The following is a 17,786-nucleotide window of genomic DNA, read 5'->3' on the forward strand; positions in this document are numbered from 1 at the left end:
GGAGGTTGTAGAGAGCCGGGACCACACCACTGCACACCAGTATGATGAAGGAACTGAATTTTAGTATTACTTTAACCACATGTGGCTAGTGGCTATCATATTAGACAATACAGGTCTAGCGTCTGAGTTTTGAGGGGTAGAAGACAAATGATTTCAAGACCCATTATAAGTTTCCCAAGTCTCTGATAGGATTTGTCAAAATGTATTGAGTGCCTGCAATGAATTAGGCTGAAGGTGGGATTACAACAAAGAGTCATGGTTTTAGCTTTGAAATGTCCCATCCATGGGACATTAGATTGGGAGGAAAATTCCTTTTCCCTAATACATGTATCAAAAGCTATTGCTCTCATTTAGAAAACAATGTCTAGATTAGAAATGTATCAGAGAGTCAATTAGCAGAAGAAGGGTGGAAAGAATAGCAGAAAAGCAATTAAACTGAAAATCGTCTATAGGTGAATCTGGTATTGCTTCCCAGAGCTATAGTTTCCAAATTAAGAACCCCTGTGCTAAACCATAATATTTATCATGTTGAACTGCTTTTGCTTTGTCTTTTAGTCTTCTATGGATCATAAACCCCAAAAGGGTGAGGACGTTATCTACTGTTTGCTTATATGTACCAAATGTAGTGATATACATACAGTTGGTGCTGAAGAAATTCTCATTAAATTCTAAGGACAGTAATTCACAGTAGAGTGCAGATTTGTGCATAGGACTGTCTCCCATACAAGAGAAAGCCAACCTGATCATTCATTTCCACTGGTCTTTGTTGACTTTTAAAGTTACTTTCCATTGTCACAGAAATTATTTGATGCATCCTCAGGTTCTGAGGGTTGCTGCTTTTCTTGGCTGTGAAACCACTACACGTATAGAACTTCATGCTGAGTTTTTAAATACAGTGCCTGGGGGTCCACAGATACTTAATAAGTGAGCCCAGCATGTGAACAAATGTTCAGTGTAAAGTTGTCTATAAATGAGAAAATTATTAGGGCTAAAATGTTTAAAGGAATTGGGGGGTAATTGTATGAGGGAATAAAACAGTTGTACAAATAATCAAAAAAATCAATACAAAATATTTTCTAAGTGTCTTTAGGAGATTGGTCAATCTTCATATAGTGGTTCTTTAGGACACTGCTTTTAAGTCAGTGTTGTAAATCTGATGTGAAGTTTTGTTTCTTTTTTCTTAGATTTTTGCCTTTATGACGACAGCTTGTTATGGTTGCAGTTTGGGTCTGGCTTTACGAAGATGGCGACCGTAACACTCCTTAGAAACTGGCAGTCGTGTGTTAGTTTCATTTGTCTACTTTATATGTCTGATCAATTTGGATACCATTTTGTCCAGATGTAAAAACATTCCAAAAGTAGTTTGTTTAGTAGGGAGAGACTCCAAGCTCAAGTTTTGGTTTATTTCATGGATGGAATGTTAATTTTCTTATGATGTTTTAAAAAAAAAAAATGGCCTTTTATATTTCTCCCCTTTTCCCTTCCTTTTCTGAAAGTTTCCTTTTATGTCCATAAAATACAAACATAGGGTTCATAAAAAATTAGTATACCTTTTGTTTGGTTGCTGAGTCACCTGAACCTTAATTTTAACTTCCTTAAAAAACACATTTCAAATAGGCTTCCCACTGACCTCTGTATTTTAGTGTGAAACAGGAAATGGCACACTTTGTTTTAGAATGGGCCAGATGGTAAATATTTGTGCTTCATGGGCCATACAGTCTCTGTCACAACCATTCAGTTCTGCTGTTGTAGCATGAAAGGAGCTATAGACAATACAGAAATGAATGAGTGTGGTTATGTTATAAAGAAACTTTATAAAAACAAGGAGTCTGGGTTTAACCTTGTGGGCTATCGTTTATCAACCACTGGTGTAAAACAACCAATCATGAAAACATATAAACCTAACTAGACAAGCCACATAACATTTAGTCTCATTATGCAATAATCACATTGCCTTTGTGTTAATAGTCAAATGCTTACCTTTGGAGGGGCGTATAGTTTCTCAAACTGTCTCAGGCAGAGTCCTGAATATAGGAAAAAGTAAGTAATTTATGAAGTAAACTTTAGTTGCTTAATCAAACTAATGATCTAACAACTGAGCAAGATTCTCATCTGAGAGTCCTTAAAATGGGATCCCCAGAGACCATTAATCACTACTGGAACTGATATCTAGCTACTCATGTCTTTCTTACTTTTAATTTATTTATGCTTCAGAATACAGTTGTTTTCCCTGTGCATGAATAGACCCATATTTGTGTGTGGAATGTGAAACTTTTCCAACTAGAGCTCTAAGAATAATTAAGTTTTTACTTCTAATTATTTTGCATTACTTTGAGTTAAATTTGAATAGAGTATTACATATATGTAAATTCTTGTATGTTTTTATATTAGCCCAAACATCTATACTGTTTTTGCACTGGTGACAGAAAGACAAAATCAGTTTTATAAGAATAGCCAGGAACAAAAACTATTTCTGGCTGAATAGCATAGAAAAGTATTTTAACCTACCTGTAGAGATCCTGGTCATGGAAAGGTGCCAAAATGCTTTGAATGGAAGAACAAGTTAGAGTGAGGCCACAGTTCCCACCACATTAGGGCTTTTGTATTGCTCTATTCTTTCAGCCCTTTACTTTCTGGCTGAAGCATCCCCTTGGAGTGCCACGTATAAGTGCTATTAGAGTTCATGAATGTAGAACAACTGTGAATGAGTGGCATGATCAGTACTTAATGATTAAGTGTTATTTATCTAATAATCCTCTAGAAAGAACCCTGTTAAAGCTTGGTTTGTGATTAAAAACATATAAAGACAGAAGACATGAGGGGAAAAACAAGGCTTGAGGAAATCAGGCATATGACTTTATACTTACGTCATATCTTTTCGTATTCTACTTGCTTGGTTTTCCTAGCTGCATACCACACGCCTAAACCTGTATTATGAATTACATATGTCATAAATGTGCCATAAGGATATATAGTCCATTCAAGTTGGAATCGTTTAGTCTGCTAAAATTTAGTTGTGAGATTTTATTTTTGTTTCCCAGGTATAGCAAGCTTATGTTTGGTGGCATTAAAGTGATTTCTTTAAAATGCTTTGGTGGCACTTTTGTAAGTAGATTGCTTCTAGATTGTTACAGACCAAGACTAAGACACATCTGTGAATACTTAGATTTGTAGATTAATCGCATTCTAGATTTGTGAGTTGAATGACAAAGCAGTTGAACAAAAATTATGAAATTTAAGAATTTTACTTATCTTAGTTGTAAAAATGAGAAAGTGTTGGTTGGTTTTAAAATCTGGTGACCCATGATGAGAAGAAATTTATTTTATACGTGTTATGACTAATAAAGTATTCATTTGATAATCTTTGTGGTCATCTATTTATTGTACCATTTACTTTGAAATTCAATTAAAGGTTTAATATAAACAGAGCTTCTAGACTTACAATGTATAAAAAGTTCTGCTTAAAATATTTCTGTGCAAAAGAGTCTCTCAGGAATTGTCAGTAAGTCTTTTTTCTTTGATGAAGGTGAAAGAGGTAAGTCTTTGAAAGTGATGTTGCAAAGGAAGTTTAAATGAGAATTCTATTTTGCCGAGTGCAGTGACTTATGCCTATAATCCCAATATTTGGGAAGCTGAGGCAGGAGGATCACTTGAACCTAGGAATTCAAGACCAACCTGGGCAATATAGTGAGAGAGACTTCATCTCTACAAAAAATAAAAAAAAAATTAGCTGAGCACATGGTGGCATATGCCTCTAGTCCCAGCTATTTGGGAAACTGAGGTGGGAGGATTGCTTGAGCCCAGGTAGAGGCTGTAGCCTGGGTAACAGAGTAAGACCCTGTCTCACCAAAAACAAACAAACAAAATATATATATTATATATATATATATACACACACACACACACACAATTTATATATATATAAATTATATAAATGTATAATATATAATTTTATATATATATACACATATATAACTATCCATGCCAAAAAGAGAGAATTCTGTTTTAAAAAGCATTCATACCATGTTTTATATATTCCAAGCATTTTTTTCAAATATTACTTCATTTATTCCTCCTCATAACAACCCTATAGGGTGTATAATCTTTTCCCATTTTAAAGGCTTGGAGACTAAAACACAGATGTTAACAAACACCCAGTGCTGCCTACCTAGCAAGTGAGAAAGCTGGAATTTAAACCCTGGCAGTCTAACTCCAAAGTGCAGACTCTTAATTTCTGTTTACCTCGGTTCACCCAGATTTTACATACATATCCAAAAATGTGATCTTTTTTCCCCCAAAGAAGTTTTAGCAGAATGTTTAACAACATAATTATGGTAAATTTCATATCTCAGAACATTTTTGTCATAACCAAGGACTCATTATTTTAGCTGGAAGAATTTAAGCCAAACCTGCATGAGGGAGAAAGGCTAGGCCGCTTGCATCTGGAATGGTCCCTGAGTGCTTGGCTACCTAAGTATGTTTCCTTATGGTCAATTCTAGCATGAACTTATGGTTGGGGCTTCAGTCTGCTGTATTACCTTACATCAAGTCAGCCTTTTCCCACATTATCCAGGCTTCCAGGGATGCCTGGAACTGACTTCAGAAGGGATTTTCCAGTCTGAGATATGCCATTCAATCTTGACACATGGACTATGAATTTCCACCTCTATATATTCCAGAATCTGGAATTCTGGATCAATATCATGAAGTTTCTATCATTAACAACATGCCTCAAGTTTGTTAGTTGGAGACTCAGTGTCTCAGATGGCAGCTTAATGTATTCGTTAAGCAGGGGGTTCAGAGTTTGGAGATGGCAATGATCTTAAACCTATTTATGTCTAGTGCTCCATTATTGGAACACTAAGCTTGTGAGAGTTATTTATATCCTACTGCTTAAGGTCATCGCCAAGGTCTGATTTTTCCCAAAAAAATATTTGCAACCTCTGGCAAAAATGGGTTATGTTTAGTGTTTTGAATATCCAACTTTGTATATTCAAAAAAAAAAAGCATGTTAGTTACACTTTTATTAGGCTGTGCCCTAGCAAAAAGGCAATCCTAGTTCCTCTTTTCTCAAGTTACTTACATGGCTGGCTTTCTCACCCTCTGAGTTTTGCTTTGTCGTCACCTTTATCGTGAGGTGCTACCTCAGAACTACATTTAATCTCAAATCTCACACGAGCACTCCCTGTTCTCCTTTTCTACATTTTTCTCCATGGCACTTAGGACGTATTTTACATATAGTGTATATGTATATAGCATTAATTTATTATACATTTACTTTGCCCTCTTCTCCACTAGAATGTAAGGTTTGTGTTTTGTTAATTTTACACAGCAACTAAGTTTGTGCAACTTAGTTATCCCATATTGGAAAATTACATAATATCGTATTTCTTTGTTGAGAATTTATTTGTTCTATGAACAAATTTTAACAGTTGTCTTGATTTTTGAGCATACATACTTTATCCATGCTCATAAAATATAATTAAAATATTTCCTTTGTCACTATGTAATTATCTTGCATATTTCTTAAAGTGCACACACTCCATTTTAGAGACCATGGGAATAGAGTATTGGCTTGGAGGGCATAAAACTGACTGTATCTTTTAGTCAGTTTTTGATGTTGTTTGATGGAAGTGTCTAACTGACATAGAGGCTGGCAGCCATAAGCATTGAAATTGTTTTCTCAGAAGATAGGTATTCCATTTCTTCAGAATGACAAAGTTGACTAAATCTCAAAAATTAACTCTTGGCCGAATATGCTTTCATAGAACAAATAAATTCCCAACAAACAAATATGATATTATGTATTTTTCCCATGTGGAATAACTAAGTTGACCAAACTTTTTTTTTTATTTTAAATTTAGTAGTTATACTTTCCATGTGAATTAGGGAATTATAACTTGCACATCAATTACATGATTTCATGAATATTATTCAGTACAAGAATAAAGTATTATGAAAAAACAGTCCACTGAATATTTGTGGGACCTGAGGTGAACCACTTAATTTATTCAAGCCTAAGTTATCATCTACCAGTGATGATGATGCAAGTCTGAGAGAAGACCACCTTTGGAAAGCAGCAGCCACGATGCAGTTCCAAGTGTAAGTTATTTGTTGGAGAAAATGCCTCTAAAAGACAAAGAGGAGAGGAAGCACAAGTAGGAAAAGGAAGCTTTCTGCCCCCGATGCAGGTTTGACTTCTATGAAAGTAGAAGGAGATCAGGTAGTAAGACCCTCAGACTGTGCTCATTCTGAGAAAATCTCAACTAACATAGCAGTGAGCTCCAGCACAAAGACTGCCCATTGAAGAGCCTCACACTAGCTAGAAACAATGAGCTCTGGTACCAACACCATAAGCAGTCATTGCCTGTGGACTGCCCAGAACGAATGGCCTCAGCTCCTTGTCCTGGACACTGAAGGAAGATCCTGAGGGCATCTGCAACTGGTGCTGTCAGATAACTGCACTCCCTGTGAACCGTTCTCTTTTGGAGATCTAAATAGCACACTTCATAACTGCCACTTTTCACTCTTTCTACCAAATAAATCCACTTCTCCATGCATATCCTGGGAGCCACTCCTTAGCGGGCCTCTCATCCTGAGGGTAAGACTTCTAGAAAAGGAAGATTAGTGGGTCAAACTCAGCCACATCATTCCAGTTGGTCTTGGGGCCACAACTGGTATTCATCTCTCTCTCCAACCATCCATTCTGAATTCTCTTCACAGCTATCACCTACCTCTGCAGGTCTGGGTGAGTTATCTGGTGGTGTGACCCTCACCCTCTTTCCTGAAGGGTCTGAATCCAAGACAATAACTTTTTCAGCTGGGGGTCACTGCACTTGTCCATCCACAGTCACAACTGGGCAAGGAATTACCACAAAGGTGCCCATGTGGATCACCTGAGTTTCATACATTCTCCTCCCTATTTCTCTGGTGTAGTATCAGCCCCGTGTGCCTTTTTATCAGGATCAATTACCGCCGCAAAGAGGGCAACTCCTTCCTGCTCACTGGTGCTTGAAGAGTCCAAAATGCCTCAAGAGCTGCCACAGCTTGAAGTTCAATAAAGCTCTTGTTCTGCATTTAATTCTCCACTTAAAAGGGCATGACCTTGCTGCAGAACCCACAATCTCGGGTCTAAATTGTGATTCTGTTTTTACCCACACCTCCACATGAATTCATATGTCGAAGCCCCAATTTCCAACGCAACTGTATTTGGAGATAGGATCTTCAGAAGATAAAGTTAGATGCTTTTATAAAAGATGCTTTTATAAAGGCCCTAATCCATAGGACTGGTGGACACAGTAGAAGAGGAACTCTCTCTGACTCTGTCATGTGAGGGCAGAGCAAGAGGATAACCCTTAAAAGCCAGGAAGAGGCCCTTAACAGGAATTGACTCTGTCAGAAATGGATTTGGGACTTGTAGCCTCCAGAACCATGAGAAAATAGATTTCTATTATTTAAGCAACCCAGTTCTGTGGCATTTTGTTATGGTAAACTGAAGTCACCAAGACAAGCTGCTGTGTCACAGCCTGGATCTGCTGCACAGCTCTTTCCTGTTCCAGATACCACTCAAAGACTATCCCCTTTTATGTCAGTGTATGAGCCAAAGGAATATTCCTACCCACAGAACATATTGCCCCTAGAAAACCCGGCGAGACCTACAAACCACGGTACTTCCGTTTTGGAATTAAGAAAGCAAAATGCAACCATTTAACTTTTTCTATGCCCCCGACAAGTAGATGTCTAAAATTTTTATAGAAAGAGCAGGTGCTTGAATCTTCAGAGGGTTCATCTCATGCCCTCTGGAGTGCACATTTTACCAAGGTTTTCATTCTGCCCTTGCTCATTCTGATGTTAATGATGTAATGAACCCAATATCATGTTTTGCAGTTATATCCAGGTGGTCTTCAGATTATGACACACAGCAGAATTACGCCAGTCCTGCTACAAATCTATCAACATGGAGGAGAACACTCTGGCCAATGTAATGACTCAGGCCTTTGGAAGTACAGAGGGAACAATACTTGAAAGTATGTTTAGTTTAAACAATATGTTTAGTGCTGTCTGATCCATGTAAAAGTAAACTGTTTCTGATGTTCTTTTCTGGCCAAGAACAAATTCCTTCACCATACCATATTCCCCATACCTCATCTGGCATCACAGTTGTCAGGATCACCACTTGGTTGAGCTTGTGGTATTCTATGGTCAGTCTCCAGGATGCATCTGATTTCTGCACAGGCCATACTGTTGAATTAAGCAGAGATAGAGTAAAGACAAACTTCCCTGAATCATTAAGATCCTTAGCGCTGGCACTATTCTCTGTCAACCCCCTTCCCATGAAATGTAATATATATTTTTTTAATTCAGTACATTGGCTGAGGGGCTGCACAGTTTCAGGAGCTTTTACTTGGGCTTCCCGACTATGATAGTTCTTAATATACAAACTAAAAATTCAATACAAGGTTTACATCAATTACCAAGCATATAAACCCAATTATACATTTAGGGAACAGGGAGATGGCCAAAGCTTAGTTCATAAACTCAGTAAGCTTATCGTGAGATGGACTTTGACCAGGGTTCCATTTATTACATTTCTACTTATGTACCCAATCTAACAGTGAAATGATAATGATGTTTTGGGCCTTCAAATATGAATGTCAACTCAGTCCCTGTGTCCAAAACCCTCACAATGTCTTATACTTCCCCTTGACCCAGTATCGATCACTTGAGTAAATTCTCATACATGTCTTTGGGAAAAGACCAAGGGAATCACCATAGTATGTAATTGCCCAGGTATTACAGAGTTCTTTTTTGTGGAAAACCATCCACCTCGTCAGTCAATAGCTTCCTGGTCTTAAAACTGGTTCAGATTTGTTACTTGACCAAGAAAATGTGAGCCCTTGCCAAAAGCTTCCTGCTCAACTATTCTTGCCTTTTTTTTACTGTGTATAATAAGCAATACCCTCATTCACTGTCCATTTGTTCTTGCCCCTAAGAATGCCATGTTCTAGTAAACATCTCCATAAATCCCTGTGGGCCAAGGCTCTATGACTACCTCTCCCAGAATGTGCAGCTCCTGGAAGTGGGTGGTTAAGCCTCACCATTTACTCTTACCTCTTACTCATCATCTTCATTATTGATGAGCCAGGCTTTTTTAATGTCTTTTATACCATCAGTCCTGGTCTTTGGAGGGAATCCATCACTGATCTTAGGATCACCTTCTTGGTTCCTCTCATCAGAGCCTTCCTGCGAGCATGGGCAAATTATGTGTCTTCCACAACTTCCTATAAAACAAAATTTTAGAGAGTATTGTTCCCTTGCATAATATATTATCCCAACATGCCAACTTTGCTGAGTTTTCCAATCCCTTCTTGCACTGTATTCTTTCATAATTCAGTTACCTCAACCTCTGGAATTAAAGCATTCTTTCTTATCTAGTCCTATGTTCTGCTTTGCTTGATCAAGCATCCTTAAACTCCAATCTCACTGGTACTCCCCTGGCTCCTACTAATACATGCTAGTTAACTTTTGCAACTGCTTTAGGGTATAATCTCCTTATTAGCATACCCTGCACTAATTCAGCTGGGATATCTGAAAATTAACTGTAGTCATCAGCCTGGCAGCCAGAAGAACAGTGGGGACATATCCTAATCAGAGCCTTCTGCTGCCTCCTGAGGGAGAGGCCTCTATGTGGGGACATTTCTGGCAATTAGTAGGGAAGGATTAAGGGAGGGAACAGCAGCACCTCTGCAGCTCTACTGTTGAGGGGATTCTGGAGAGCCTCAATATTTGAGGGTATTCATTCAAATGTCCCATCTCATGTTTTCCTGGGCTTTCCCTACTAGGGTGCTGAATTTAGCATTATATATTTGCTTGGCAGAGCGTTCTACTATCTCTGAAGTTCAATAAACCTGTCAGATCTTGAGTGTGTTCTTCAGCTGTGTTGCTCTTTCATGGCAAAGACAGGTGTTCTTTACATACTACAAAATAAGCCCTCTGGCTGTTACATTTAGCTTTCACTATTTGTTAAGGACCTCCGTGTGTCACTGTCCTTCTGTAGGGCATCAGTATAGCCAATCATTAGATTTTGTTGTTTGTTTGTAATTTAATAAATTGTTCCCTCTGTACTTTCAAAGGCCTGAATCATCACACTGGCCAGAGTGTTCCCCTCCACATTGATCTTCCCCTGTAGAGTGGAATTAGGATTATTATATGTAACATTAAGGTATTTGTGCTTTTTATCAGTTCTACTGACTGTTACTATAAAACTTAATATAAATGTATAAATGTGCTTGCCATTCACCCAAAAGAATAGTATTTTATTCTACATAGAGTATCATTGCAAAATATACTAAGGTTCCAATAACTAGTCATAATATTTTTTAGTCCAAAGGGATTTAAGTAGATTTCGTTCTCAAATACAGAAAAAGGAATCCAAATGACTTGCTAAAACAAAGTAGAGGAATAATGTAGGAGATTCCCACAAACTAGTATGAGTCTCCTTCAGACAACTGCACATTATCTAGAACCATTCAGTCCTAAATGTACTTGTGGTATTCGTTTATGTTTTAATAACACTCATCTGGATAAATTATAAAAGTCCTCCTCTTTTTCTGTTTTTAACCTCTTCCACTTTTGAATCTATTGGTCATTTCAGGTAACTCAAACATGGATATTTAAATTGTTAAACTATGTCGTGGGGTAATTTAGGGGAGTGCAAATAAATAATATTGAGTGTACTTGCCCATTTTTTAAAAAACTGAGTGCTTTTGCATTGCTCTAAAGAAATATCTGATTAATGGCTGGGCGCAGTGGCTCACGCCTGTAATCCCAGCACTTTGGGAGGCCGAGGCGGGTGGATCACTAGGTCAAGAGATCGAGACCATCCTGGCGAACATGGTGAAACCCCGTCTCTACTAAAAATACAAAAAATTAGCTGGGCATGGTGGCGCGTGCCTGTAATCCCAGCTACTCGGGAGGCTGAGGCAGGAGAATTGCTTGAACCCAGGAGGCAGAGGTTGCGGTGAGCCGAGATCGCACCATTGCACTCCAGCCTGGGTAACAAGAGCGAAACTCCGTCTCAAAAAAAAAAAAAAGAAATATCTGATTAATAAAGAAAAGAGGTTTATTTGACTCATGGTTTTGCAGACTGTACAAGAAGCATGGTGCCAGCATCTACCTCTGGTGAGGGCCTCAGGAAGCTTCCAATCATGGGAAGGCAAAGGAGGAGCAGGTGTATCACATGATAAGAGATAGAGAAGAAGGTGACAATCTTTTTAAACAATGAACTGTAATCGTGACTAATAGAGTGAGAATGCACTCACCACCAAGGGGATGGCACCAAGCCATTCATAAGGAATCCACCCCCACGACATAAACGCCTTCCACTAGGCCCCACCTCTAACACTGGGGATCACATTTCAATATGAGATTTGGAGGGGACACACATCCAAACCATATCAGTCATTTGTTTTGCACTATATATTTTTCTTGTTTGTGTATAATAGAAAAAGAGACCGTTATTTAAGAGCTCTTTAATTTATCCACTTAATTCGGCAAATATTTATTGAACTCCCATGTATTCTATATGCTCCAGAGATAGACAGTAAAGAAAATTATGTTCCTGTCCTCATAGGGCTTCCATTTTGGTGTAAGGAGAGAGGCAATACATAAATACAAGGTACATACATGAACTATTACTCATGAATGCTAAGGAAAAAAGCAATGTAAGATAAAGAGGGTGGATGTGCCAGGAAAGGGGGAGTTGCCATTTTAAATAATCTAGAAAAGGAAAGCCTAACTTGGAGGCAATTAGCAGAATTCTAAAGTTGAGGGAAGGAATCATGTAGGTGTCTAGGAGAAGGAAGAACCCTTTAGAACTGACATGAGAGCATGGTGATGTGATCAAGTTCAGCGAAGAAGGCAGTGTATCCAGAAAGTCAGTAGGAGTAGGAGTGGCGTGAGATGAGACAGGAAGCTATGCCACTGGATGCAGCTCACATAAAACCTTGGACATCTAATGAAAGGACGCTATATATTTCTGGGATATGTGGAAAGCCACTTCAGACTTTTGAGCAGAGGCATGGTATGATCTAATGTGTATTGGTTTTTGTTTTTTTGTTTTGTTTTTTTGTTTTGTTTTTTTTGAGACGGAGTCTTGCTCTGTCTCCCAGGCTGTAGTATAGTGGCATGATTTCAGCTCATTGCCACCTCTGCCTCCTGGGTTCAAAGGATTCTTCTGCCTCAGCCTCCCAAGTAGCTGGGACTATAGGCGTATACCACCACACTCGTTTTTGTTTTGTTTTGTTTGTATTTTTAGTAGAGACGGGGTTTCACCATATTGGCCAGCCTGGTCTCCAACTTCTGACCTTGTGATCCACCCGCCTCGGCCTCCCAAAGTGCTGGGATTACAGGCATGAGCCACTGCGCCTGGCTAATCTAACGTGTTTTAAGAGGACAGTGCTGGCTGCTGGGTTGAGAATAGATGGTAGGAAAACAAAAGGAGGAATAAGGACACTTGTGAAGAGGCTACTGAAATAGACCAGGTGAGAGACGGTGAGGGGTGAGACCTCAGTGTCAGCAGTGAAGGTGGTGATAAGTGCTTAGAGTGTAGATATGTTGTGAAGGTAAAGCTAATTGAATGCACTGATAATCAGATTGAGTATGGAGTATGAGCAAAAGAGAGAAAACAAGATTAAGACCAAGGATGAAGTTACCATTTACTGCTTTACAGGAGACTGTGGCAAGAGGTGTGTGGAGGCAAAGGTGACCCCATCTTGGATACTAATCCACCTTGTTGACATTTGAGTTGCCCCAGTTCTGGAAATGCCTCCCGATTCCTACTTTATTTACTGTCCTTAGTAGTCTCCATAAATTCTTTTCTAGATCAAAACAAACGATGTTCTTACGCAAACTATAGGCTATGATGCACATAGCATTCTTGCCTGTTCTGGAAGTTTGTCTTTAATTGTCCCTGTTGAACATGTACACCTTTTCCCTCTAGCAGACAAGCCCTAGCTTTGGGGGTGTCATGATGTGGCGGTCTACCTTACTGCTGTACAAGAGTACACCTCTGTTTATAACATCCCCAGTAAACCACCTTCTACTGACATTTGCCTGCCTTGCTCTTTGATTTCTCAGTTCCTTCTGCATTTGGGGGTCACTTTGCTCATAGAGAACAACGTGTTTTGGAGGGGAGTCAGGAGTTAAGTTTTGAACATTGCATTTTTTAGGGCTGCCTTAACAGAGCACCACAATCTAGTACCTCATGTATTTTCTCACAGTTCTGGAGGGTAGAAGTCTAAAATCAAAGTGTCAACAGGACCTTGCTCCCTCTGAGATTCTTATAGAACCCTTTCTTGCCTCTTAGCTTCTGGGGGTGGCCTGCAATCCTTGGTGTTTCTTGGCTTGCAGCCGTGTCACTCCAGTCTCTGCCTCAATTGTCACCTGGCATTCCCTCTGCATGTCTGTCTCTTCTTCTTAGAAGAGACACCAGATTGAATTCAATCACCAGATTGAATTAGGGCCCACCCTAATGACTGCATTTTAACTCAACTGCATCTGCAAAGATTCTGTTTCCAAATAAGGTCACTCCCAGGTCCCATGACTTTGGACTTCCATGTAACTTTCTGGGTGACACGATTCAAACCGTAACAAATATGTCAATTGTTTGCAAGTTTGAGATTCCTTAGACATCTATGTAGGTAGTTGGATATACAAGTCTGGAGTTCAGATGAAAGATCCAAGTTAAAAACGTTTAGGGCTGTCAACTCTGGTAACCACTTCTTTACTGGATAAGCTTGGGAAAACTACAAAGCAATCATAATTTCCTTCTTCTCTGTAAGATGGGAAAAAATACAATCCCCACTTAGAAGGGACCATTGTGAGAGTTTATGGGACAATGAACGTGAAAGACCCCCATGAAGTTTCAAGAGCCATGTGAGTAAAAGCTCCTCATATTGTCTACTGTTCTAAATTTAGCAGTCATATATTTGGTACAAATGTTTTTGGAATATAACATGCTTTATGTTTTAATAATATACCACCAGGTTGTATTTAAAGCTAAACATCAGCTTGATTTGGGCAGTTGGTGTATACAAATAAGTTACACATTGGTGAAATTTTAAAAAAAAAGAAGAGTTATAGGTTATTGGTCGATCTGAGAGCTTTTAGACTCTTAACATTTCATTAAATCAATATCCAAAGCTTACCACATGAATAAGGTGAAATCACCAATCAGAGAACTTCTCAAGTGGAAGTTCTGCATGACTCTCAGAGTAAGGGAATCCTTTCAATTATTCAAAATATAAATTGAGAATATATTTTAGGCTAGGCGTTATTCAACAGATGGGGCTATAATGGTTAATAAGACCCAACAACCGTCCCTAAGGAGAGATACCTACAACTAAGCATACAATTAACACAGAGCAAGTTAATTTTAGATATAAATACAAGATGCTATTGGAAGCTCAGGGAAAGGCTAGCTAGCTGGATCTTGGAGTAAGGAATGATATATATGCAATCTGATCAACAACTTAGAATCAATCAAGAAAATAAGGAAAGGGCATTCCAGGCAGAAGGACTCACCTGTAAAGGTTCAAAAGAAAAAGAGGTGATGTGTTCAAGAAGGAAAGTGGTTCAATGCAGCTGGCATGGAGGGTAAGATGGTGACAGATGTACAGATGACTCTGCCATTGTTAGCAGGAGCCCCTTATGAAGATCATTCTGTGACATGCTGAGGAGTACGGGCTTTGTCCTATGAGATTTGAAGCCACTTTAAACCAAATTGCACCTGCCCAGGTATTTCTCAATATTTCTTTCTTTACCTATGTGCTATTTTTGTTTTATTTAAGGACTATGAATGCTGACGTTTTCCCAACTGCCCTGGAAGAGTTTGTCCAACATCTTGGCTAGATCACTCTAGTCCAAGAATTCTAATGCTTGGTTTCAGAAGCATACAGCAGATCACTCACAGGTACTCAGAGGTAGCAGGTCCGTTTTTAAGTTCACCTTCCTTTCTCTTTGCCAATTCTCTCTCTTAATCCCCTAATCTGCTGCCAGGTATTCTGTGACCTTGTATTCTAACCTGGCAACATTCTAGTTCACAACGATCTCTTTATTTCCGAAATGAAAAATGGTCAGAAATCCCTATTCCTTTTCCATTTTTGCTAACAGATTTAAGAGCAAAGGTGCATATCTGATATTGTATAATTATGTAGCCTTTCTTCTTTATTCAGAACTGCTGGAATGATGCTAAATCGAAGGCAAGCACCTATGGGAGCTCTGTAGTGAGTGGAGCACTCAAAGGGTACTTACCATTGCCTGGCCATTGTGAATCTGTGTTTTCCCTACCATCGGAATAGTGAAGTTTTTCTTCCCGTCCATCATTGGATAAAAGGAATGATGCCCTTCAAAAACTTTCCCATTAACCTGTAAAACTTCAAGTCACTTCTGACATTTTGAGCTATTCACTGGATACTTGGCCTGAAGATATTTTTAATGAATTTCTTCTACTTCAAAACAGCAGCAGGAAAAGAAAAATCTCCATTTGTGTGTTGTGTGGGTCACAGTCAGGAAATAAGGTAGATATGGCAGATCTCAGGAGAGGAACAAAGATCTAGAGAGGGTTTTGAGGTCATTGTAAGTCTACTAGACACATCAAATCTGTTAGACATGTTGGTGGCAAGGAACAATTTTATGGTTCCTCTGCTGAATGGAGCTTTTAACAAGTTACTGATCCTACCCCTCTTTTGACTATAGAATAACATAAGCAGCTAACATTTATTGAGCATTTGTGTTAGTTGCTGATTTAAAAATTTTAAATGTATCAAATTTAATCTTCACAGTAATCCAAAAGATGCACTCATGAACACCATTTTACAGATTTGGAAACTGAAGACAGAGAAATTAAGGGACTTATGGAAGGTAACACAGCTTGGTGCACAGATGCATTTCAAACCCAAGTAATCTAGTCTGAAAGGCCAGGAAATATTGGCATCCAAAGCATTTTTAAGTATCAGAATTCTGAACCAGAGGCAAGGAGTTGAATAGATACATACATTTTAGGTTTTTATCACAGCCATGAATTTGGTAGATGAATGCTGGAGAAATGCTGGAATGTTTTACAATGAAAAACAGAACATTTTCCATGGATCTCCAGCTACCTCTGCACTTTTACACTTCAGCCTGATATCAGTCTCTTTATCTGCCATTGAGACACCCCAAAGGGCACCAGGCTACAAAATACATATATAAATTAAAACAAAAGCAACATTGGTCTTCCCAGCTTCCACTGGGTCTGACTGACAGTGTATGAGGCTGAAACCAAACCTATCCAGAACTTGGATGAGTTCTGGACACTCATAAGAGGTTAACTGTGGGACAGCCCTACTGACCAAATGGTCCTAAAGCAAGACTTTAGTCCAACATTGGAGTGCTTTTTCATGGGATCTGATGAGTCAGGGTTTATGTTTACACTGCAGAGTCACATCTGAAAAATTCTTTTTCTGCCCCATTGTTTTTCTATTTTGATCACTAGGTAATTTCCATTTCTATTAAATTCAGATTTGTCAGAGCGTGCAGTGAATGCTAAAACCAATATTCCCAACTTCTCTTCTTGCTATTCCTACATCCAACCAGGAGAGGGCAGTCAGAGTACATTTTAGAGACTAATAGGCGGCTGCTGACGGTGGGAAACCTCAGAAAGATTTTTCCCTTTTAATATGAGGTACCCCGAATCCCTTTCTTCAGGGTAATGTGAAAACCCAAATTTTAAAGCCATATGTAACATGCTGTCCTAAATAACAGCAGAGAGCTATGGTCCCTTTTAAGGCACTAGTCAAAGCTTAATCTTTAAAAGCACAGATGGCAATAAATGTAATCAGAATGCAATTAAAAACACAGAAAAATATAACCAGAATGCAAGTTTCCATTAAGCAGGGAGTTGAGAGTGGATCAGACTGAAAACACCAGTGTCTTTCGTGTCCTTGAGACACTCACTGTGGTATAATTAGAAGTTAGTTTTCAGCACCTTGCAATATATTTCTGTTAAAATACAAGTTCGGAACATGTAAACTGGGCTCGGCTTGCAAAATTTGGATTCTTCTACTGAGGCTGGTCACAGGTCTTTCACTTTTCACTAAAAAACCTTAGCAGTGATTGAGTTATTAATAACACGGGCTTAAGGCCATCAGACATTACGTGCAGGAGTAAAAGTAAAAGGAAGAAGGCTACATCTTATAGTAAACTTTCTATTTTTGTCTTCGCCTTCTTGATTGAAGTTACAGTTATTCTCACAACCAGCTTTATCAGGCGGTTCCTTGAAAGGAAGACAGGGTTTAGAGCCAGGTAGAACTTGTTTCAGAGTTTGGCTCAGTGAAAAGATTTGGGGCAAGTCTCATAATTTCTGGGTCAGATTTTCCCCCAACAAAATGAACATTGCTCTGATCTTAATTGAAGCAGGAGACGTAAGAATTGAAGCAGGAGCTGCTGCTGCTGTTTTTGTCATTACTTTGACCAAACTAGCCGGATGCTAACCAGTGACTTCCTTCCAAAGAGTAGCTAAGCTTTGCTTTGCTCTGGCAATGCAAATATGAGTCCAATGATTCTGGCTTTTACCTAACATGCCAGTTTTCAATATTAAAAGGTAAAAATTCAGGCCGGGAGCGGTGGCTCAAGCCTGTAATCCCAGCACTTTGGGAGGCCGAGGCGGGTGGATCACGAGGTCAAGAGATCGAGACCATCCTGGTCAACATGGTGAAACCCCGTCTCTACTAATACAAAAAAATTAG

General features: G+C 38.9%; 1 protein-coding gene across 2 annotated transcripts in view; it reads left to right on the forward strand.

The window, feature by feature from the left end:
- The window catches only part of MAL2 (mal, T cell differentiation protein 2), a 29,538-nt gene extending 26,177 nt beyond the window's left edge, over positions 1-3,361 (forward strand). For both annotated transcript variants that reach the window (XM_012443311.3, XM_012443313.2), the window contains exon 4: positions 1,185-3,361. In XM_012443311.3, coding sequence (XP_012298734.1) covers positions 1,185-1,256 — 72 coding nt within the window. In that variant the 3' untranslated portion in view covers positions 1,257-3,361. The remainder of the gene's footprint in view (positions 1-1,184) is intronic.
- The last annotated feature ends 14,425 nt before the right edge of the window (positions 3,362-17,786 follow it).

This window comes from Aotus nancymaae, unplaced genomic scaffold, assembly GCF_030222135.1.
Source record: "Aotus nancymaae isolate 86718 unplaced genomic scaffold, 86718_ANA_hifiasm-v0.15.2.pri h1tg000036l, whole genome shotgun sequence".
NCBI lineage: Eukaryota > Metazoa > Chordata > Mammalia > Primates > Aotidae > Aotus > Aotus nancymaae.